Consider the following 25,127-nt stretch of genomic DNA (forward strand, 5'->3'; position numbering starts at 1 on the left):
ACCTGCTTTAGTCACAGTCCTGTCTCCAGGTGCTCCCCTACTTCAACATATTCAGCACACAGCTTTAGGAATCATCTTCCAAAATTGTTGCTTTCATTATGCCACTTTATCACCACTATTAAAAAACTTCAAGCGACCTCTCATTATTTACCAAACTCAAATTCCACGCTCTCGACCACAAGGAAGAGAAGGGGGACGCGTTCTAACATTACATGTCTGTGAATGCACCAAGCACTTTACAGACGTCGTTTCACTTAATCCTCCCCCAGGTCTTGCAACGAGTGATCCAGCCAGTCATCCTGCAGGCCTTGGCCAAATGTCACCTCCTCAGAGAGGGCTTCCCTGACTGCTCCAGCCCCAGAGTAGCAACCTTTCATGTTAACTCAGATTGTTTAACTATTTTAGTTTCTTTATAGCACGTATTACTGTCTGAAATTTATATATTTATTTGTTGTTTTATTGTCTGTCTCTCCTGATCAAATGTGAGTTCCGGAGGAATGGCCAGTGTTTACCTGTACACTGCTTTGGCCTAATAAATAAATGCTCAAGAAATATTTAGCCCTGGCTGGAGTGGCTCAGTTGGTTGAGCACTGTCCTGTGCAGGGAAAGGTTGCCAGTTTGATTCCTAGTCAGGGCACATGTCCAGATTTTAGGTTCAGTCTCGGTTGGGATGCGTGTGGGAGGCAGTCGATCAATGTTTCTCTCACATAGATGGGTCTCTCTCTCTCTCTCTCCTCCTCCCTTTCTAAAATCAATAAAATAAAAAATAAAAAAAGAAACAAGCAATGAATGCATAAATAAGTGAAATGACAACCTGTGTCTGTCTGTCTGTCTGTCTGTCTGTCTCTCTCTCTCTCTCTCTCTCTCTCTCTCCTTCCTCTTCTCTCTCTCCAAAAAATCAATAAATTTTAAAACATTTTATTTGAAAGAGAAATATTTATTGCCTACGATCAGGGAAGCCCCTGTGAGTGGGGTCAGTGGGAGTGGTGGACTATACAGTGTGGCTGCAATACATAAATGAATGAATTAACAGCTTGGTTTATAGAGGGTTTCTTACTGTTGGCTCCTGTGAATTAAAAAAAGAAAAGAAAAATAACTCAATATAAGCAACCCTAGCTCATTCAAATTGCCAATAATAAAAGAGAAATTTTATTAAAAGTAGGACATAAATGGAATTTTAAATACTTAAATTCTTATGTGATGTTAAATTTAATTTAATTGCACTAATTGATTATAATTATTATAGCTGTTACTTATTTCTGCTTTCAGGCATGGTGCTCAAGTCAATTCCATGCAGTACAATGTTTTATAAAATCTTCCTAACAAAATCATGAAGTAGATACAGGCACTAACTTCATGTGGACTAGAGGAGGGGATGGGCAGGCAGCAAGGCTCAGAGATATTCTGTTATTTGCTTAAGTTAATAAGTGGAGAAGCCAGGACCTGAACTCAGGTTTGTTTGACCCAAAACTGATGTTCTTAACCACTACACTAGACTGCCTTCACTAAGTGAACAGGGTGGATATCAGCAATCAGATCCAAGACAATTTTGATTTTATAAAGTATGTCGGTTCATTCTTAGATCAGTGATCTCTACTAAAAAGAACGGCCCCAGAAAAGCCTAGTGTTAATTGGAGTAAATAATTAGAAACCATGTGAACAAAGGTCATTTACTGTGTTTACTCCAGCCTTTGACCCTGAGACGTTAAACCGTGTCCTACCTGAGCAGCCTCGTAGGTGATGGTCTTGGTCTCAGTGTGGACAATAGGGACGTCTTTGGTTGGGATCTCACTTTTCACGGCATTGGCCGTGTCTGAGATGGTGACGGTCTGAGTCTTCACCAGAGGAGGCTGTGAAGCAGTAAAGACACAGTTACCAGAATCTTCTGAAGGCTGTGGAGAATTAATCTTCTGACACTGATCTGATCAAAGTGACAGCTCTAATCAAGCAAAAGCCTAGCTCAATCTCTGCCCAAGACTTGGACACTACTCCAAAGTAGCGCTGACAAGGTGTCAAATCATGAGGGATATTAAAGAACAGCATTACTGCAATCACTTTCATATGCTTAATGGAAAGTTTTAAGCTTCAGACAATTATGGCTGGTGGTAGAAAAATACTTTCAGACTGACCTTCAGAATTTTGAAAATAAAACTATTTGCCAAATAGCAGTCACTTTTGTTGTCCTTGTGACCATACCATTAAAAAAACCAGCCACATTTCCTCCACTAAGTTCAAGTGGTACATGAAACAGCAGTGGCATTGAAATGCATTACCCTGAAATTCATTAGCTTCTTTCAAATCAATGTCAGACATTCACTTTGGAGTAATTGAGAAGAAACAATATTTGGAAAATTGGAAAGAAAATAATCACTTTTACCACCACCTGGTGATTAATCTCAGAATTTCAGAAGAATGAACATCAGTGGAATATCAAAGGCTTCTTGTCCATCAGTTCACCTTCCCCAAGACTATAAATCACCCTACAACTACCATTTGACTGTGATACAGTTATGTGGCCACCCACCTTAGCATAGAAGATTAGCGCCTATGATCATGGAAGCCCCTGTGAGTGGGGTCAGTGGGAGTGGTGAGCTGTACAGTGTGACTGCAATACAGAAATAAATTTTGGGAGCCTGAAATCTCATAAAATCAGTTACCCCTTCTAATTAGGAGTATTTGAGTTTTTTGAGCATGGTATCAGAACACTGTAGGCTCCTCATCATATAAGTCTCAGAAATTCATCTCTTTACATTGCCCACACTTGAGCAAGGAAAAGAGAAACACACACCAGCTTCATAAAGGCAAACAGATGGAGTTCACCCTCAAAAGTCTTGTTAAATCATCAAGGGAGAAAGCATTTCATGGAGTTAATTCCTCTGACTAAATTTCTTTATAGTCATCAAGGGCTTCAATTTTATTCTGTGATTTTGAGAAAAGCAGACAGACTACTACCCTCATTACCATCACCATCACCACCACCACCACCACCTCCACCTCCACCTCCTCTACAGAACAGATTCTGGCCCTCTCCCAAAGCGAGTCATTAGACCTGCATCATTAAATCAGTTTCTACCTGGAAACTTCGAATGAGGGTGGGGAACTGGTTACCCACACAAGAGTCAGGAAATGATCCATTTTGCTTTCCAAGTGGCTCTCCTGGTGTAACATGTTCTTCACTACTCTCTGCCTTTTTTTCACCAAGTTGCAGCTGAGAGGAAGCTGGTGATACTGAGAACTTTAAGGCACTGGCCTGTTCCTCCACTCCTATACATTCCCCACTTGGGCCTCCTGGCATTTCCTTAATATCAAGATGGCCAGCAGCCCCCTGCTCCTTCTCTTCTGTTTCCTTGCTGCTTATGGAGAGGGAGCCAAAGTCAAAGCTTTGTGGAGACTCCGTGGGGGTAGTCATTTGGCTCTTACTAGGAATTACTGAATGCTCGGGGCCCTCCCATTCAGAGTCAGGGTTGGTAGATGGCCCCTTTGTCACGGCAGCCGCCTCCTCTGTGCGAATGCCATTTATATTCTACAAATGAATGAACACATACAAAAGCAAGAAGATTAGGAATAAATGGGGAATATAATAAACTCTGAGAATCAACAATGATTTTTAAGAGGCCTCAAAAATATTAATATTAATACTAATATAAACTAATAATCTTAGCTTATGAGGTAGTCAAAGGAAGAATTAAGCAGCTTAAGCAGTTCCAGACTTATTTGGGTCATGTTTCTAAAACTCTGTTAATCTGAGAAGTAATTTCGATGTCCCTTGCCCTGTACCAAGCACTTTGTATTATTTTGGTCTTTCCTGTATAACATACTCTCATACTTAAAGGAGTTACTTTGCCATTCCCAAATACCCAACTCATTACTAGACACAGGAACAATGCAACTTAAGAGTCAATCAAACCATATTCTTGAGGAGCCTGATCAAGTTGAAAAACGTTTCATATCTCCAAGCTATATGTATCATCATACTAGCATCTAATGCAGAAGCTGAAATCTAGACTTTCGTTGGCAGTGATATAAAAGTTGAGTTCATCTGGCACAGGCTTAATCCAATTATTGCCATGAATTCAATGTAATATCCAAAGTAGTGAAACATTTCTTTGTAAACAAAATAAAAGTGACCCAGCAGCTGAGGTCATTTCTTCACAGATGAATGACTAACATCTGCAACCCCTAAGGGAAATGAATCCTGGAAACACAGAGTTCCCTCTGAGGCTAAACGCCTCACATCACGGGAAAACAGATCTAAAATAAGTACTTTCAAGAGAATGTGGATGAGAAGAAATGCCACAGTAGACCTATTCCTAAAGTTTAAAGAAAGGCGCTGAAGGTGGAAGAGAAGGAGTCCACACTAGTAAGAAAAGAACAAGTCATCTGAAAAACGAACGAACAATCTAATAGAAGCCAAATGTCATGGGAAGTAACATATTCAAATACTCACCAGAAAGCTGTAAATATGCCACTTGGGCCTGAAAATCTAGTAAGGGCAATTTACCATATTACATACCACATAGGAACTGGATCCCAGACAGGCTCTCTTAAGAAGGTGTTTCTGAACTAAATGACATTTGCTTGGACCAGCTTACACATTTTAGTACCCACATCACTGCTGCTCCTTTACTTGTAAACCAGCCTACATTGTGATATTGTGATGAACATAAACCAGCACTCTGTTAAGGCAAGAAAAGAGGCAGTGTACCAAGAACTTGAGGCCACTTTTCTTCTAAGCCATCTTTTTTATTATTATTATTGATTTCAGAGAGGGAGAGGGAGAAAAAGATAGAAACATCAATGATGAGAGAGGAACATGATCGGCTGCCTCCTGCATGCCCCCTAATGAGGATTGAGCCCACAACCTGGGCATGTGCCCTTGACCGGAATTGAACCCGGGACCCTTCAGTCCACAGGCTGATGCTCTATCCACTGAGCCAAACCAGCCAGGGCTCTTCTAAGCCATCTTGAAACAGGAGCATCACAATTTCGATTAGGCAGGGCTTTCGCTGACTATTATAAATTGACAAAGAACATTGAAAAACTCAATTGAGAAATGACCATGCAAACTGTCTCTGTCGGCAGATATAACAGAGATATATAAAATATCTTGCTAAGGTGTATGATTTCATCATACCCAAAATGTCTGATCACTATGTTGTACACCTGGAACTAATATAATATTGTATGTCAACTGTAATTGAAAAATACATTTTAAAAGAGAAAATAAAAAAAAAATATCTTGCTAAGGTATATGATTTCATCATACCCAAAACGAGGATAATTCTCAATTTGACTTATAGGGTTCTGAGGATCAAATACAATAATCTAAATGAAAGCACTTTGTAAACTCTAAAGTATCATATAGATTCACTTAATTCAATCAACATTATCTGAGCACTTACACTAGAATGAACTTGTAATATTATAAACATACTAGAGGACCGGTGCTGAGGGACCCCATCAATGCACAAATCCAAGCACCGGGCCTCTAGTATGCATATAAGATCTTTGGTTAATCTCTTCCCGCCCTCTCCCCTGCCCCCTTCCCTCTGAGATTCATTAGTCTGTTCCATGTTTCCATGCCTGTGGTTTCTGCTCCTGCATTGAGAGTCTGCCCCCCTGGTGGTCAGTGCGCATCATAGCTACGCACTGATGACCAGCCAGTTGGCTGGTCGCTTAGGCTTTTATATCTATAGACTAGAGGTCTGATGCAAGAAATTCGTGCAAGGGCCTAGGCCCCAGCCCCTGCCCACCACCGCCATGGCCAGGGGTCTCTGCCACCTCTGCCTTGGCCCCCGCCTGCTTTGTCTGGAAGGACGTCTGGTCTACTTAGCATATTACGCTTTTATTATTATAGATTGTACTTTCTAAGGCACTTATCCTACCATTTCTTTTGGGTTACACAAGCTGATATAGAGAAATCAAGAAATAGATTAGCCCTAACCGGTTTGGCTCAGTGGATGGAGCGTCGGCCTGCGGACTGAAAGGTCCCAGGTTCGATTCCGGCTAAGGGCATGTACCTTGGTTGTGGGCACATCCCCAGTAGAGGGTGTGCAGGAGGCAGCTGATTGATGTTTCTCTCTCATCGATGCTTCCAACTCTCTATCCCTCTCCCTCTCTGTGAAAAATCAATAAAATATATTTTTTTAAAAAAGAAATAGATTAGCTGATAATAAACAAATAGGCTTTCTCAAATTGCTACATGCTAGCTCTGTGAATGGCACATCCAAACCTATTCACATGGAAAGGAACTTTATGGCTTTTCCATAAATATACATTTACAACTGAGAAGGCTAATTAATAACCAGGAAAATACCTAAGATAATCAATTAAGTAAGAGACAATTTTATACCAGTCTACTCAAGTGATAAGTGGTGGTCTGTCATCAAGAAGCCATTTATGAATTAAACATTGTGTAGGCCAGCACCACCTGGCCCAAAGTTGCCTACTGCTGAGTAAAATTAGATCAATCATTTTTTTCAAAGTATAGACAGAGGAGACCAAGGGTAAAAGCTGTAGCCACAGTAATATCAATTCAACAAATATTTACTGATCACCTAATATGTGTTAGTCATTGGAAGGAAAGGAAAACTGATAACAGTTGAGCTAAATTGCCACTTACAGCATTCTCACATAAGTCAAATCCACCTCTCCAGTTGGCTCTGTTGTCCAGATCTCTTGGACAACACAGCCAACGACTTACTGGACATCCTCCCAGGCATATGGAATGCAATATGCCCCAAATTAAACTCATCTCTGCTGCCGTCTGGACCTGTCACCCCAACCTCCTCCATCATTTCTATTACGCTGGTAGACAGCGCCATCATTCATCCAGTCCTCCATGCTAGATCCCTGAGAACCATCTTCAATGCCTTTCTTACACTCATCACCACCTCCCATAGATTACGTCAGCAAGTCATTCTATTCCACTTTAACGTCTCGCTTACCTACCTGCTTGTTTCGATCCCCACACTTACTATCTTCATTCAGGCTCTTATAATGCCTCACCTGGCTTACTACTCATGCATTAAACAGTTTTTCTTCTTACCTTCTTTCTTATCTCAAACCTTCCTTAAATACACCCTCTATTCTTCTGCTAAAATGTTATTTCTAAAAAAGAAACATTGAAAATTCCATTTTGCAGTTTAAAACCCTTCAGTGGTTCTTCATTGCCTTCTGGTTAAAGTCCAGACCCTTTAGTAAGACAGAAAATACTTTAAAATATGACTCCTACCTCTCTCTCCATCTTCACCCTGCTACACCTCCAAACACATCCTTCTCTCCATTAATTTAAAATTATTTGCAGTTTCTAGAACAGAGCATGCTTTCTTTTGCCTCTGTGCCTTTGTAAATACTGTCAACATCCTTCCTTCTGCCTGGAAGTCCATGCTCAGCTCAAGGGTCAGTTCTTCTGAACGTTCCCTCCTGGCTGCCCAGAGTATGTTTAGATACCATTCCTCTTTTGATCCCATTGTACTCTGTCATTAATGCTTTAGTCATCAGTCTTTTCCATTAGACTATGAGCTCCTTGGGGGATAAGCACTTACTATATTACTTAGCTATATTACTATGTACTCTCTTGTACAGTTTTTAGCACCTAATAGATGTTAAGTAAAAACTTGTTGAAAGTATACAATATCCAGACTTGAGAACTTCTGCTTTGCCTTGTGCTATGCAAAAACTGAAAAGGTATGTTTAGAAAGAACATAAAATATGAGCTATTGTCTAGTCCAGCATTTTATCTTCTACATCAGTAAAATAAGAGGAAAACTAACATTATTACATGTTCACCATGTGCCAGGTACTGTGCTAGTCACTTAAACATGTTTCCTCATTTAATTTTTCAGCTCACCATGAGGTGGGTCACTATCTCTATTTTATAGATGAAAAGATGGAGAGGTTAAGCAACTTAGAACTAGTAAGTGATGGAGCTAGGATTTAAACTCAAATCAGTCTCTGGTTCTAAAGTCCATTTCTTTTCATGGTACCAGAAATCATTTCAAGTAGGACCAAAGGATAAATCCATCAAACCTGACTATACTTTTGAGAAATACAAAGGTTATCCAAAGTCTGCTTATCAAAGTCTGATTTTAGTGGCCAACACTATTCTTTTCTTTCTTTCTTTCTTCTCTTTTTTCACATAAAGGGTTTATATTAAATGTTTTAAGGATAGGATAGAGTTACATCATAATTATAAAAATTACTTACAAAATTAAATATTTATATTGCGTATACTTCTAAATGGAAAGAACAGGGAACTCTCTACACATTGTATAAAATTAAAATTAAAAAATGAGCCTGCTGTGGGTCAGTGGTTGAGCATTGACCCATAAACCAAGAGGTTATTGGTTTGGTTCCCAGTGAGGGTACATGCCGGGTTTTGGGCTCAATCCCCAGTACGGGATGTGCATGGGGCAGCCGAATGATGTTCTCTCATTGATGTTTCTATCTATCCTCCCTTCCTTTCTCTCTGATCACCTAATATGTGTTAGTCACACATATCTCTAAAAAAATCAATAAAACCTATTTTTTAAAAATGAATTCAAGCTTAAAAGATGAGGTCATTACCTAATTTTAAGATGCGAACACGAAGACCTCTGATGTACACATTCGTTCAAACTGCACTACAATGATAGAAAATACAAAAAGTGCAGCATTTCCAAGGAACCACACACATTTCGATCATAATTATTTGTCCCGTTTTTTCTTTGGAGAACTTTCATTTTTTTAAATATATTTTTTATTGATTTCATAGAGGAAGGGAGAGGGAGAGAGAGATAGAAACATCATTGATGAGAGAGAATCACTGACTGACCGCCTTCTGCACACCCCCTACTGGGGATCGAGCCCGCAACCTGGGCATGTGCCTTTGGTTGGAATCGAACCTGGGACCCTTCAGTCCAAAGGCCAATGCTCTATCCACTGAGCCAAACCAGCTAGGGCTAAAACTTTCATTTTTAAAAAAGATAATCAGCTTAAGAATGTTTTCAGCCACTACAATCTGTGACCATCAAAACAGTCCTCTAATGGGTCCACATCATTCAGAGATTCAAGCCCAATCACTGGGGTTTGGCACACAAAACAATAATAGACATGAAATCTGGTCTGGAGGTAACTGTGATTGTTCAAAGATGTACAGTCCCTTCAAATGCCACATGTCACATACAACTGGAAAATCGCCTTCTGTTGGCCCCACGTTAGCTTCACAAGTGCACTTTATCCTATAACCACTCAAACAGCACAGTAAGCAAATATACAGACAACTGAAAACAAGTAAAAACAAAGATAAAAAACAAAAAACCTAAATATCTTATTTTTAAATCTTTATTGTTGAAAGTACTATATATATCCCCCTTTTCCCCTAAATATCTTTAACATGCATTTTTCATTAGTTACATTCAACATTCTACTTAGAATACAACAGGCGAAAAAAATTTAAGCAAAAAAGAGAGAGAGAGGACTCATGGACATGGACAACAGTGTGGTGATTGTGGGATTGGGGGGGGGGGGCGCGGCTAGAGGTGGAAGAGAGCATAGAGAGGATAAATGGTAAAGGAAAAAATAAAACAAATTAAATTTAAATAAATAGGTAGACAGATAGAAAGAACAATCGATCAATGGAGAAGGCTGAAAAGCCAGAATAAAAGATTGAGGCAAAAAGAAGATATAAAATCTCTATGACATAAAACACTCAAAATTTGGAATATAACATCAGGGAGAAATTTTAACTGACAATGTTGTGCTTTTGGCTATGACCATCAGCAAGGACAACTGGGTTATATAAAACTCTGAACAACTGCAAATACCAAAGTGGCCTGGAAACTTTGAAGGGAACTTCTCAGGGACATGAATATATGACTGCATCTGAATCATCCACAATGACAGACAAAATTGAGACTTAATGTGATTCAAAGGTGCTAATTTAGATGGGGTATCTACAAGAAAAAAGATGCTACAATAGAAAGACCAGCTGCTTGTATAAAGTACTACAAGGCTAACTAGTTGGTTTCAAAAATATGAGGAGGAAGAATGTTAGACAAGTATTTAATTGAGTAGGAACACTATTGACGGAAAATTCTTAATTTTACTTAAAAAGTCAATGGTTTCCACTATGTATGATAATTCAATATTTTCTTTGGTAGGGGGGACAGAGGGTCTTTTTTTCTAAAAGCTTTCTCTTGAAAACTATTTATTCAAAGGGATATATCTCAGGATTATCAAACTCCATGTATGTATGTACTAGTACTTTGGGGAGTTATAAATTCCTCTTCTTGCCTTATTAGAGTTATCAGTAAGAGCAGGATATATTCCAAATATCAGTAAGAACAGTATATGGTTGTTTTACAGTTGTTTTGCTGCCATTTCATTAAATGCAATCCAGAGTTTTTTTTGTGTGTGTGTTTTCCAGTAAAAAACCCCCCAAAACCACACAGACTATATAAAATCTTCCTTAAAGGATTTATATATTTGAAGAGACTACCAGAACAACTGCAGCTGTGCTTACAAAACTATCTTATCCTATTAGCATCACAATGAAAATAAATCCTGAAAATCTTTCTAAATTTTGCTACATAAGCAAGAGCCATATGTCTTTTTCTGGAAGGTCTATGTAGTGATTTCTGCTCCACACATGTGATCACTTATCCCTGCTTAGTGAAGATCAACTTTACGTTTGGGTAACAACACAAAAACAAACCCTTTCTCTGTTAAAAGAAAGACAAGAGCCTGGTGTTGTCTCATTTTTATGTTTCTATATATTAAGATTCTGGGTAGGCAGATAAGTATGAAGTGAACAACAGTAGTATCGCTGCCAACATTGCCATGTGATTTCGGGGAAGTACTTTCATCTCAGGACATGATTAGATGTTGGAATAAGGAAAGAAGGCAAAAATGCTAACTTCAAAGACCAAGCCCGCCTCTCGATAATGTGATGTTTCATTTCTTATCCATTTAAAAATATTTTCTTATGTATATAATTATACACATGAAAAAGACCTTAAGGTATATTATATTAAAATATTACTAGTGGTAGGACTGCAAATAATTTCATTTCTTTCTTTGTTGTTGTTTTTTCTGTACTTCCTAACCTTCCTAAAATAAATATGCATGACTTATTTTTAAAAATGTTTACATTCTTTCCTTATGCAAACTTTTATATCTGGTTTCATAATGATGTAATCTATAAAACCTGAAGAGTCTAGTAAACAATTTATATTTTGCTTAATGGTTCTGATTTAGAGATGGCAGGGATATTCTCAGGAATGTGAATAAAAATATGGTTGTAACTGAGATTTAATCCCTAAGTAAATGTCCTTATTAGATACCTGCTTCTGCAGCAGTGAAGACACTAAAAGAAAATTATTACTCTCTTGGCAAGTCATGATAGCAACAAGGAATATAAAATCTTAAAGATCCCCAAACTTGATCTGAACAATAACTCTAGATTAGTGATATTATAGATCAACACATCATTCTTCACTTCAGAATGTTCTCTCTCTCTCTCTCTCTCTCTCTCTCTCTCTCTCTCCCTCCCTCCCTCCCTCCCTCCCGCTGACACCTTGTTTTATTAAAATCAGGTATGAGGCATTAGAATGAATTGACCAAATTCAATAGACAGTGTTTCATTGTCATTTCAGAAGTGAAACCTTTTAGGTGATTTTGGGGTTAATCAGAGGAAGCAGTAATCCAATCTCCAGGATAGACTTAGTTAAATGAGGATACCGACAATATGTACAGATGGCAGTTAAATATGTTTACATAATAAACTCAGGGCCAAGTGGTGGTTGTGGAAATGGTGGAATCTTGGGGAAAAGGCAAACTTTTATCAGATCTGGTCTCTATGCTTAATTACAGTGTCTTATTATGTTTCTGTGCATTGTCCAGTATTATAATGTTACTAGAAGCCCAGTGCATGAAATTCATGCACGGGTGAGGTCCCTAGGCCTGGCCAGCGATCAAAGCATGAGAATCTGGCGTGGAAGGGCAGGTCCCAGCTCACCTCTGGGCCCTGGGCAGCACCTGGGCCCCCGGGGTCCCGTGCATCCCCCTCCACCTGAGTCACGGCGCCTGAGTCCCCATGCGGAGATGTGGTGAGCACAGCTGGACATCATGGGCCAGGGTGCAGCGTGGGCCTCTGGGCTGCCCAGTGGCACTACACAGAAGTGGGCGGGTAGCAGGCTCTCTCCCAGCCAGCCTCACAGACTGGCTCCTGCTGGCCCGGCTCACCCGAAAGAGGCTGTGTGGGTGCTTCCCTGGTGCGTGAGCCCTGGTGTCCCAGGGGAGGGTAGCAGGGGGAGTAAGAGCAAGCTCAATGGACACCCTGCATTCTCACCGCACCTCCGTCCCCAAGTAGCCAGCGAGAGGTCGCACAGTACGCCATCGACGCCCACCATGTTCCGTGTCACCCCCTGGTGGTCAGCGCACGTCATAGTGAGCGGTCAAACTCCCAGTCTCCCTGTCGAATGACTGCCTGAGGGGACAATTTGCATATTAGCCTTTTATTATATAGGATAAACACTGAATGCACAGATCTCAGTCAGCAATGTTACTGAGTCCAACACAAGCAGAATTAGACAGCTGAGAGAAAAGTTGTGAAAGAAAGAAGAAAACACAGTCATGTCCATTATAAAGCTAGCTTCTAATAAGGGCCTTGGAATCACTATCTGTTTACGTTTTCAAAAAAAGCTTTCCCTCATATTCTATTCAATGTTTTCAAAGCTCTATCTTTAGAATATCTGTGCAAATTTTATCTTCATATATATGCATGTTCAAACAGACATTATAAATAAATTAATAAATATGGGCTTTCTTGCTGAAATTATCCAAGACAAACTTTAAGGGAGGGCCATTAACGTGCTAAAGTAACATTTTATTTTTATCAAATTGACTAAACTGAGAAGTAGGAAACACAAATGATAATTGCAGAAAGAACTTTCATAGTCCAACCAGACCAAAATACAAATTCTTTCACTAAACTGCATAAATACCCTGGCTACCTTACTGAACCAACACCATCTTTAATGGTCTCAAACCCTATATTCCAAACAATAAGAGTTTCACATTTACATAAATACACTTAGGGACTCAAGTACAGAATACCAACAATACTTTCTTTGATGAAGAAGAAATAATTATTAGTGTTACACAATGTCATTTGTTTTGATGATAGTGTTTTTGGCTTGTTTGCTTTTGGATCCCAAGCTAATTTTCTTCTGACCTTGTGCTTGAGGCTTGGTTTAATTAACAGGAATGTAAACTATTGATCTATCTAAATAGCCCCAATAAAAAGGAAACTACTATTTTCTTCTAAAAAATTCAATTATTTTTATTGAATGATTTTAACACTGGAACCAGATTATCTCCACGGGGGCCAAACAACAGCCCTGAGAATTTCTGTCTCAACAACAGGCAAGGCCTCATTTCTCATTCTCAACTTCTGGTTCCTACTGACTGAAAGAGATCCAATTTCAGTTTCTGGGAGATTCTGTGTGACTCAACCTGGGGAATTTAAGAGATAAAACGAGTCCAGTATTAATAAATCAATTCATTAGTGACTTCCAGATCTTAGAGAACCATTTTAAATGCCTACTTTTTTATAAAGCATTAGGGCAGTGGTTCTCAACCTTCTGGCCCTTTAAATATAGTTCTTCATGTTGTGACCCAACCATAAAATTATTTTCGTTGCTACTTCATAACTGTAATGTTGCTACTGTTATGAATCGTAATGTAAATATCTGATATGCAGGATGGTCTTAGGCGACCCCTGTGAAAGGGTCATTCGACCGCCAAAGGGGTCGCGACCCACAGGTTGAGAACCGCTGCATCAGGGCATCACAAATTCCAACCTTCTCCTTAAGTCACTCTCTGTAACTTCCACCACATTTTCATTTGGGGACAAAGTGACTTAGACAGCTGCAGAATAGTCACACATATCTATATTATGGCTTTTCCATATTATAAGAGGGAATGTCACTGGACTGAAACATAGAAGACGTGGGGTCTAACTCCACTTCCCTCACTTAAAAGAGGCTTTTTTTTTAGCAAGTCTCTGAACCTCTCTGGGACTCAATTTTATCATATAAAGCAAGAACATCACTATCTACCTGATATGGCTATTGGGAGGGTTAATTGTGGAGAGTGCTCAAAATGATGTGCTAAGCTCTGATAAAAGTTTGCCTTTTCCCCAAGGCCCCACCATTGCCACAATCACCACATGGCCCTGAGTTTATCTGCCTTTGTACTATATTTCTTAAAATATTACTTTTTGCAAAGAAACATGAACCAGAGCAATAAAGGCATCTAGTCCGTACATGGAAGTGTTTCCTGAGCACACTAAGTAGGCCACGCCTATGGATTTAACTGAAGCTGGAATTCCTTTCAGCTTAGCAAGTTCTCTGCCAGGTTCTCATTATACTAGTATTTTAGAGAACATGACCAGGCAGAATTTTGAAGAAATTGTGATAGAAAATAAGAATTAAAATAGGTACACTATGAGGATATTTAATAAATATTCCTGAGCCAAGATCCTTACAAAGAATAGTAGGTAGGCCATTTTTAATAGTTTTGAGATATACACTGTCTGTTAAGAAAGAAAATAGGGAGAACACTTCTGATTTATCACAAAACTTACAATCATTTTAAAGCTTAATAGATTTATTGCTGTTTCTAAGCCCAAAGCATATCTTTCTATGTTACTACCCACAGATGAATTTCCTGGAATTTACTAACTTTTGTCTAAAAAGAGTCTGAAAGTGAGCTAACTACCTCTGTAATCACTGACACAATGGAACCCTAAATCCACTACCTCTATTAAACTACCACTGGTTTTCACATTGTCTTCAATCTGTTTTGCCATTCTATCAGTAAAATGAGAGTAAGGACTGGCCTTGTGATGTCTCCCTTGTCTTTTCAATGACTCTGTGGCCTGTTGAGATGCAAATACCTCAGGGGAAGCTGAGCCATTAAATTTTTTTTTTTAAATATATTTTATTGATTTTTTACAGAGAGGAAAGGAGAGAGATAGAGAGTTAGAAACATCGATGAGAGAGAAACATCGATCAGCTGCCTCCTGCACATCTCCCACTGGGGATGTGCCCGCAACCCAGGTACATGCCCTTGACCGGAATCGAACCTGGGACCTTTCAGTCCTCAATGACTCTGTGGCCTGTTGAGATGCAAATACCTCAGGGGAAGCTGATCCATTAAATTTTTATCAGTCTCTGGACCTTAGAAAAAGGGGCTTTGGGGATTCATTAGACATTTTAATAAGATTTGCATAATTTTTTCCCATCCTCACCCAAGGATATGTTTATTGATTAGAGAGAGAGAGAGAGAGAGAGAGAGAGAGAGAGAAAGAGAGAGAGAGAAACATCGATGTGAGAAAGAAACATCATGGTTGCCTCCTCTACACACTCTGACAGGATCAAACCCACAACCTGGTTATATCCCCTCCTGACCGGAAATGGAACCCACAACCTTTTGGTGTACAAGACGACGCTCTAACCATCTGAGCCACCCAGCCAGGGCTAAGATTTGTATAATTTTTGAAAATAAGTTTTGATAAGAAAAAGGGAGTGAGCAGAAGGGGGCAGTAGGATTGAGGGGGAAGGGTGTGCACAGACACACAGACACCCACAGAGCACATTACCCTTGTTTTGCAAACCCAGTAAGAAATGCTTTGCACTGCAAGTGCCCACAGAACCAGCAGGAATCGAGGTTATCTTAGCACAGAAGGAAGATACCCAGCAGAAGAGTGCAGCTCCTGGTTCTTAACTAAAGTAAACAATAAACATTACAGTCACTTAAATGATCAAGAATATATTTAAATATTACCCCCAAATGCTCTGCAACATGCAAACTAAAAATGTACAATCCAATCTTGAAAGATCAGTTAATTGCGAGTGCTTTGTTTCTACATTCTTCTCTTTAACAAAACATGGCAAGTTTATCTCACTAAAGAATGGCTTATTTTAAATGCCTTGGGGAAAAGCTCTAAAAAATAAAACTTACGTCATATCAATATTTGTAATATTATTTCTATTTTGAAAAATTAGTAATAACAGTGTTTTCCTTCGTTGTATAATAATCACTAGAAACATTAACCTGGTGATTTTTAAAAATTTGTCAAGTTAAAACAAATGTTTTTAAATGGACACTTGCAATAAAAGATAAATCAGATGTGGTAATGCCTTCTTTTGTAAAAGCCATATATAAACAGCACATAAAGATGACAAGTCAAGCAGCAGTAGCCCATTCTTCAGCCAAAAAAGGAAAAAAATGAATAAGAACAAAAATTACCAAAAAGAAAAGCACCCGCTGGCTCCTGCCCCCCGCCCCCCCAAAGCCTCATAAATAACAGTTTGGGTACACTTTTGGTGGAAAACTCAGGCCAACTGATGGTTTAAAAAAGGACATTAGAATCACAAACACTCAAGATGGGGATAAACTAACAACAGAGTAACCATGTGGCCAGCAAAAGATGGTTTTAAAATTCTCTATTTCCTCTCTAGTGTGCCGTTCTTTATACATTTCTCAATACATTTCTCTTCATTCTAACTTTTATCACTTGGCTACACCCTCCCCCACTTAAAAAAAAAAAGTTTGTATGTTATTGGTCCCCAGCTAGAAATACATTCTTGTAGAGATCACTAGCTTCTCCATGAAATTGGAGTCATTTTCATGGTCCATTGCTATTCTCTGGCATATAAAGATTACATCTGGATAAAGGAGCTTATTTAGGAAGATGTAGGCCTTAATTAAATCACCGTTGGTAAAACTGCTTATTATATGAAAATCACTCCATAATGCAGCCTTCACAAATGCTAGCAAATGGAATTTGCCAGTGATGTATCCTTCAAGCATAGTTTTTATAATTTCCTAAGTAGTGCTGTTATTAGATTATCCCCAGAATTTGTGAATGTAAAAGCAAACAGCTTCAAAATCAGTGTCTGATGCAAAATTTAACTATTAGGTAATAGAAAATTTTGCCTTGGTACTGCACTCACCAGCAAAGGACTCCACAGATCAAATGAGTGTTCTCAAGCTTGAACAGAGCTACAGGAGTCAAAGTGATTGAGCAAATATTAAAGGTTATACTAAACATATCTAGGAGACCCGAAGCCTTTGGTTGGTCCATTTTATTTTATATACTTAGAAGGGTGGAGAGATGAAGATGGAGAGAAGGGGCTATAACCAGTGCAAAGACTCATTTAGTATGGCACACAAACATATTTGGCAGGGCTTCTCGGAAGTCCCAATTCCAAAAATGATAAAGCCGTAATAAGCATTTAAGAAAAATATTATGCCCCTATTTGATATCTAAAAAATAACATGATTCCATAGAACTAAATACAACAGAAAACTAGTAGATACTAACTAGCTGTGCCTTCTCTTCCTGAAAAATCCTGTAATAATGAAACGGCTTTCAACAAATTTCTAACAGGAATGTGGTTTTGGAGAAACACTACGAAATTTTTCTATTACTCAGACCTCCACAAGGTACTTACTTTGAGCTAGTAAATACTAGTAGACCACTTCAAAATGTAGAGTGTTGGTTTTAAGTAATCACCTGGATAATACACTAGAAGCTAGAACTGTGAGGAGAGAATAAGAGATAAGGTTTATCCAAGGTGAAGTAAGAGATCAAGTGGAATACATTCTGTTAATTCCACCTTCCAGGAGCAAGCTCTCCTCACACCCACATATCCACACCCACTCCACTCTTCACTCTTCAGTATGATCAGAGTGGCAATCCTGGCGGGTTAATAACTACTAATTTGTAGAGTGCTTTTATGAAACAACATCTGAAAGACAATCAGCATATTAAAAATGCTTCTAACAGATGTGACAATTACATGTATTATAGTGACTGATTAAGTTGGTTAGAAAAAGTTGTTTTAAAATGCTTGGTATAAGTCAAATGAGTTCCCAGCTGATTTAAAATATTCTGAGAACTGAACACATGTCAATAGGTTATCTCTTTTTTAGGAGTGAGAAAAAGGTAATTGCTGGGTCACAGACAAGAGTAAAAATATGTAAAACAGGAGAACTTTTCTGGAAAGACTGGCTGACAATATCTCTTGCGGATTCACTGAAGCAGAGGTTCCTTTTTCTTTTTTCTTTTGTAGAAGGTCTGTCTATGTATAGCATCACTGGCTCCTATTTCCCTTAATGACTAGTATCAACCAGAATCAGATTTGCAACAAGATTTATTCATGATAAATTTACATATTAACAGAGCAAATAACGTGAGAAAAATATCAAAGAAATTGTTCCAAAAGAGAAGTTCTCAGCAGAGGCTTACATATATTGTTGAACTGCTAAATGGATAAACAGTTTATTCAACCGAGTATCAGAGCTCAAGAATCTTGGACCAAGAAACCGAAAAGAACATGTTTAGGGGTTTATTAGAAAGGACCTCCCAAAGCTAATTACAGATCAAGGAATCCTTCAGAACACAACCACGTCAATTTGGAAGCAAAGACACTTATGAAAGAATATAACTTCACTTTATTCTGACTTATTGGTAAATATTGCCTAATTAGGTTCTGAATGGAGGAATCCCTGTCAGAGAAACCTCTTTATTTTGAAAGAGGAACCCTTCTAAAAGGTTTTCCTAGATACCCAACCGCTTACATCACTAAGGTTTACCAAAAGTTGAGACTGAAAATAATTTCACTTTCTTTACCATGGTTTTTAGATAATGTCTAAAACTTGGCTAAAGAGAAGGTGAATTTGGGAATTGTTTATTCCTTAGGGGAAAATGGAGGTAGGCCCTTAAAAAACAAAAAACAAACAAACAAACAAACACCAAAGGAGTTAGCTGGATTCATCACTGAATACGTTACAAAGGCAATATGTTAACAGAGAACAAAAATTTGGAAAACTGACAAAGGCAGGCATGCTGTGGTGGTTACAGATGTTTTAGATTATTGTTCAGGTGTACTCTGCCAGATAAACAGAAACAAATACCTTGTCTTTTGTTTTCCATTTCTAATCATAAACAAGATAAAAAAAATACCTCTACAAGGAATGAAGACAAGATAACAACTACAGCTCTTCAAAAACAGTACAAGGGCAGAAAATGTAATTAGTCAATCTCTGGTTCTCAGGACCTATGCCAGAGGTCAGCAAACTACAGCCAGCAGGCCAAATCCAGCCCTCTCCTGGTTTCTGCAGGCTATGATCTAAGAATGGTTCTCTATTTTTAAATTATGGGGGAAAATAGAATAATATTTAATGACACATAAAAATGATATGAAATTCAAATTTCAGTCTCTATATAAATAAAGTCTGATTAGAACACATTCATTTGTTTACTTATTGTGTATGCTGCTTTCACTCTCCAATGGCAAAATTTTGACAAAGACTATGTGGGCTGTAAAGCCTAAAAATATTTATTATTTGGTGCTTGACAGAAAAAGTTTGCCAACCCCTGGTCTATGTGATATATCTAAAACTCTTGCTATCACAAGAGTTTGACATATTTCATGTTTTTATATCATGTAAAACACACATGTATCAACTGCTCTCTGTAATGCATTTTTTGATAAATACAAATTGTCAAATAATGAAGTTCTTTTTTGATATCACAATCCAAGATGAATTTATACATACAGAAACATACCCATCTTGATAATATGTTCTATAGTGAAAATAATTGATTATTACCTGTAGTAAAAGGATAAGAACTTTTAATTGAACCAAATTACAAGACATTTATTAGAGATACTAACACCCATCACAGAGGTATATGTAGATTCTTTGACTAAACCAGGGGCCATACTACAGAATTAACAAGAGACAGTGGCTTCTGGGTTGTGTATGGGTTTCTGGGCTACCTGCATGTACTGACTGGACGTACGGTGAAGAATTTGGCACACATCTGTGTCCCAATATAAGAGAGTCTAAGTGAAAAGTTAGAGTTGATCCATTACCATTTGTGACTAATCATTTAATTCAATTGAACAATTATCAGTTATTTGTTATACTATATCTGAGATACAGAGGTGATAGACTGGCAAACAGAGATGAGCAAAACAAGGCCTCTCACCTTTGAGAATCTCAGTTTTGAGAAGACAGGCACAAACTAAAAGGTACAGATTAACAACATTTCAAAGTTTTATTTTTTTTTTCTGGTGGAGATCTAAATCATAATCAGAATGTTAAACAGAAAGTAAGTTTCCATAATTTTATCAGATCACATTGGTATAAATCAGATCACGTGGGGTGTTAAAATATGTAAACGTTAGTCGGGCTGTCAGAGGAGCAAGCAAACTTAGATCTAAAAAAATAAACCCCAGGTGTCTGTGTTATCTATGAAGAAGCTGGGATTTACAGGAATTTCAAAGTGTTCTTTTACAGAGGACAAGTCAGTGGGTATGGACATAAAGCTAAATAAACCACAGGGAGCAACCTATGGGCAATAGAGCCAGAAAGAGAAAGAGCTGCTAAAGCAAGGAACGCTAAAGAAGAAAGGAAGCAAGCAGAAGGAGGAAGACTGGGACAGATCTGGATATAAGATGGTAAGTTATCTGAGGGCAATAACTGTGACTAATTCCAACATGAGAGTTACTTTTAACTATATAACGAGCTTATAATGTGGAAGATAGAATGACTTTTATACAAAAATCAGAGATGTCCAAAGATGGAATGTGCTGTATCTTAGGAGATATTTAAACACAGGCTAGGAGACCACCTGATCTCTAAATCTCTAAATGATACTGTACAATAGAGTCAAGCATTGTAGGGGAGAGGAGTTGGATCCTAAAATTCTGATAATCCTGCAATTCATTACCCTAGTGGGCCATGAATAAATGCATGGACAGCAGTAACCATGCTTTTCCTTGATTTTTATCCTCTGCATTTTGTTGAGATAGGATCCTACACATATCAAAGACTCTTTTTAAGAGACAGAATTAGAAAAAATGAGACTAAACTATATCCTTTATTGATTTGGGGGGACCCACAAAGGTAGTTGGGACTCTATGCTTCCCCTAGCTCCTTTAATCTCCAAATGTTAGATTTATTCTATTATTTACCCCCAACAGAATTCTGACTATGATAAAGGGGAGGGTGCCGTCTAGGATATCGATCGCAAAAGATGAGAAAAGCACTACTAAAGCATGTTTCCTCAACAATCTGTCATCTATACATTTAGTTAGGCTATTATTAAAGTTATTTAGCTTTTAATCTGTATTTTCTATCTATGGACACAATAAATTATTTTCTCTTCTTCTTGTCTTTCAAGTTCTAGTATGACAGGAATTTCATTTAGGAAATGGAATACTCCATGAATTTGTAATTGTTGGTCATAGCCACATCTCTTCCTCTTCCAGCCTAACTTTATATGGCGTCTTCACTCTAACAACCATACTTTCTTAACCATTTCAGATGCCCATTCCTAAGTCCACACCAAGGTGTTTCTTTTTGCGTCATGTTCTATTGCAGTACAAAGGAGATCCTAAGGTATGAGGGGTAACAGGAGCAGAAGTGAGAGCAGACTTACTGATACCATCCACTACAGTGTAGAGCAAGACTGGGATTTTGTAATGTCTATGAAGAAGAATAAGAAGGAAAGAAACTCTGTGGAGAAGTTCTGTATATCTTTACTATACTCAATACCCTTGGCAAAAACACGCAACAGTGAAAAGCATTTTATATTATTTTTGAATTTTAGGGCTTCCTTTTGAAAGGAAAGGGTAAAACCCAAATATAAATTTTGATTGGTAATGCCTTCTAAAAAAATAACTGAGACTCTATGCCTATATGCTTATTACAGAAGTGACTTAGGAATGTAGGAGAAAGTGAATTGGCTTATATTCACATAAATTTCAGAGTAAAATTTATAATGATATTTAATAGGAAGACATATAGTAGGATGTAGGATGATCTGGAAATCTAATCCACAGATAACCGCAGTCTAATGTGTCAACAGAGTCATCTTCTCTCTTCAAAACTTTTACCAAAATGTAAACAAATAGTAAAATTCATCCATGTAAACTGAATCTCCTTCATAGAAAATGGCTAAAAGGTAGGTCCGAAATATTGATGCTGGCTTTATTCACAAGTATGGCCCACTCTAAGTATGCCATAAGGATAAAATGAATTGTTTAAGAGTTTAATGAATTTGGAAAGACATTTTAACTTTAGTAGTTGTAAGTGCTCCTTCAAATACCAATAAGGAGTAGATGGAAATAAACACAGCTATTTAATTTCTTATTTTCATGTGTTTGTTTTTTAGTTTCCACTTTCCCAGTCCCCAAAAAAGCAGGAATTAAACAATAACCAGAGTTTCTGGTGCCTGGAATATGTTACAGATTCATTCTCATGAGGTAGGTTTGTCTCTACACTACTAGGTGGAAATCTGGGCACCACATAAGTAAGTGAACCTCTCAGTTACTCTAGAAATAAATAAAACCAAGGCAAACACTCAAGACTTTTTACTGGTCTGTATTAATAACTTTAGTTCAAATTATTTTTTACTTATCAACCTGCCATTAAGAAATTGAACCAGCCAGGCTGGTGTGGCTCAGTGGTTGAGTGTCAACCTATGAACCAGGAGGTCACGGTTTGATTCCCAGTCAGGGCACATGCTGGGGTTGTGGGCTCAATCCCCAGTAGGGGGCGTAAGAGGCAGCCAACCAATGATTCTCTCTCATCATTGATGTTTCTATCTCTCTAACCCTCTCCTTTTCTCTCTGAAATAAATAAATATATATAAAAAGAAACAGAACCAGGGTAAAACCAATACACAGTTATTTGGATCTGTCTCTGGTATTGAGAATGGAATGAGATATGAGAAGGAAACCAAAACTATTTACAGCTTCAGGTTACCAATATCAGCAGCATTAATTTTAGGTAATACAAAGCTGTAATGTCCAATGTGTTTCCTCTGATAATTGTGTTGGGTATAATTTTTGAGCCAACTTAGTCCAATACAAATAAAGGTTTAGCCCTTCTCCATCAGTAAGGATCTGTGAGGACTCCTGCTGCACTTGATAAAACTGAAAAGTATTACTGGATTACACTAGACTTTTAATGAATTTTGAATAACTCTAATACAAAGGGAAAAAATTTCAAGGTGAAGTTTACAATAATAACAAAAAGCTGTGTATAGGAATAAAAACTAGAACTATAATCTGAACAGTTATAAAAGTATCAATAACATTCTAAGATTATTTCCTTCCTAGTTCCTTGAAAAAATAATTTAAACCAATGCTATAGTTTTATTTATTTCATAAGAAAGTTCTTATATCTCTATTTCAGATAAAGGGGAATATTTATGATGATCACCTTCTAAGTTAGAGAATAGCTTTGCAATGTTTCAGGTTGACTTGACTTTTCTTTTTATGAATGAATCAATAAATATGCTTAATTATAAAATATTTGTTGTAAACAGATATAGCCCCTGACATGAAAGATACACACTCATACCGGATTTTTAAATTTAACCTGCTCCTTGCTTCTTTTTCCTTCATTTTGTTTTTTGTGTGTGTGTGTGTGTGTGTGTTTTGTTTTTGGAAAGCCTATAATGACAGAGTAACAGTTTTCAGGAATACCAGAGAATTACTTCTGCATGTCTACAGAGACAATAAAACAATAGTGATGAATGCTTAAGGACAAAAGATTCTTGGATTTACTGTTGTTTTTTTGCTCTAAGAAGCCATCATCTTAAAAACAGAGTCTTGTTTGGCAGTTTCACCACCTGAAAAGCATTAAAGAGTAAAAGAAAGTGCAATAATCTCATTTTGATGACCCTATGAACTCAGACTTACAAACAAATATTTGAGACATTAACCAAATCACCCATATTGGTACATCCAAGTGCTATAAAAAGCAAGCTACATGCAAGACTTCATTAATAAAGGCAGAAAGTGACAGGTTAGACATCCGAGTTATGTTGTGAAGAGAGAGCACACTCATATTTACTTCAGGAAAGACTTAAAAATCAACATGCAAACAGAGGACACACTTGTCACGAAAGAATTTTTTAGCTCACAAGGTCATCAATTCAAAACAATTGATTTCAACACAAATGTAAGAACAAACGTGTTTAAAGTGTACCAAGAAAACAAAACATATCAATACATATTTTAAGCTTATCACATGGCTAAATTATGCTTCTAGCAATATAACTAATTACTTAAGTCATAAAGACAAACACAGTATTTTAATTCAGAAGAGTATGTTTATGTACAGATCTTGAATAAATCTGTATTCCAGGACTTCTAAAGATGGGTAGAGTAGTCTGGGAAATTCAGTCCTGGCTGGAGGCTATGGGATACCAGCACCATTTTCCTTAAACCATCAACATTTTATTTATGAAAAGATGGCATTTAACCTTTGCAGAACTCTTCTCTACACCAGACAGGATGAAGTTGTTTGTCCCTGTACCTCTCAGAAATACACATTAGAAAGGCCACAGAAGTCAAAAGCCCTTTTCAAAAAAAGGGCCTTTGTATATACTGGTTTGATATATCAAGAAAAGGAGTGGTTTTGGATTCATAGATTAAAATGTGTCATTTTAAGGCTTTTGAAAGGTTAGCAAGTTGAATTTTTTTCTTAAACTACAGAGCCTGTGCCACACAAATGACTATGGAAGATTAGGAAAATATTCCATTGAATGTTTCTGCAGAGTATCTTGCTTTGTGTGAAACATTGGAGAGGAGGACATAGCAACAATAAATAATAAAAACATGAAAGATAAAAGAGCAAAAGCTTTGGAGAAAGTACCAACCTGCCATATGCTTAAATCTGATTAGTCTAAACTTGTTCACTTCAGTGAAGAAAGCTGACTTAGGCAATCCATTCCTACTCCTTTGTACCCCATAATGCATATTCTACAAAGAGTAACATTTTATTGACAGAAAAATGATCACAAGAGCTATCAAGGACAGTGAGCTATCAAGATCAGAGGGCATCATACAGTAGAAGCCAAAAGTTCGACAGTTTTAGTCTTGACATTTCAGATGAGCACCCTGTTTTCCAATCACAGAAAGACCAACCACCAAACAGCCAATGCAAGAACCACGAGAAAAGACATCATGAAAGGAATACGAGGAGATGGAAAAGTATTAGAGTAGAGGTGGCACTTTTTGAAAGACTTGTGATCCTCAGGGATTGGAATA

General features: G+C 37.7%; 1 protein-coding gene across 1 annotated transcript in view; it reads right to left on the reverse strand.

Moving 5' to 3' along the window:
- The window catches only part of EPB41 (erythrocyte membrane protein band 4.1), a 91,350-nt gene that overhangs the window by 9,616 nt on the left and 56,607 nt on the right, over positions 1-25,127 (reverse strand). The window contains 2 exon segments of the mRNA XM_023761024.1: positions 1,722-1,850; positions 3,074-3,523. Of these exon segments, the coding sequence (XP_023616792.1) occupies positions 1,722-1,850; positions 3,074-3,523 (579 nt within the window).

This window comes from Myotis lucifugus, unplaced genomic scaffold, assembly GCF_000147115.1.
Source record: "Myotis lucifugus unplaced genomic scaffold, Myoluc2.0 scaffold_197, whole genome shotgun sequence".
NCBI classification, from domain to species: domain Eukaryota; kingdom Metazoa; phylum Chordata; class Mammalia; order Chiroptera; family Vespertilionidae; genus Myotis; species Myotis lucifugus.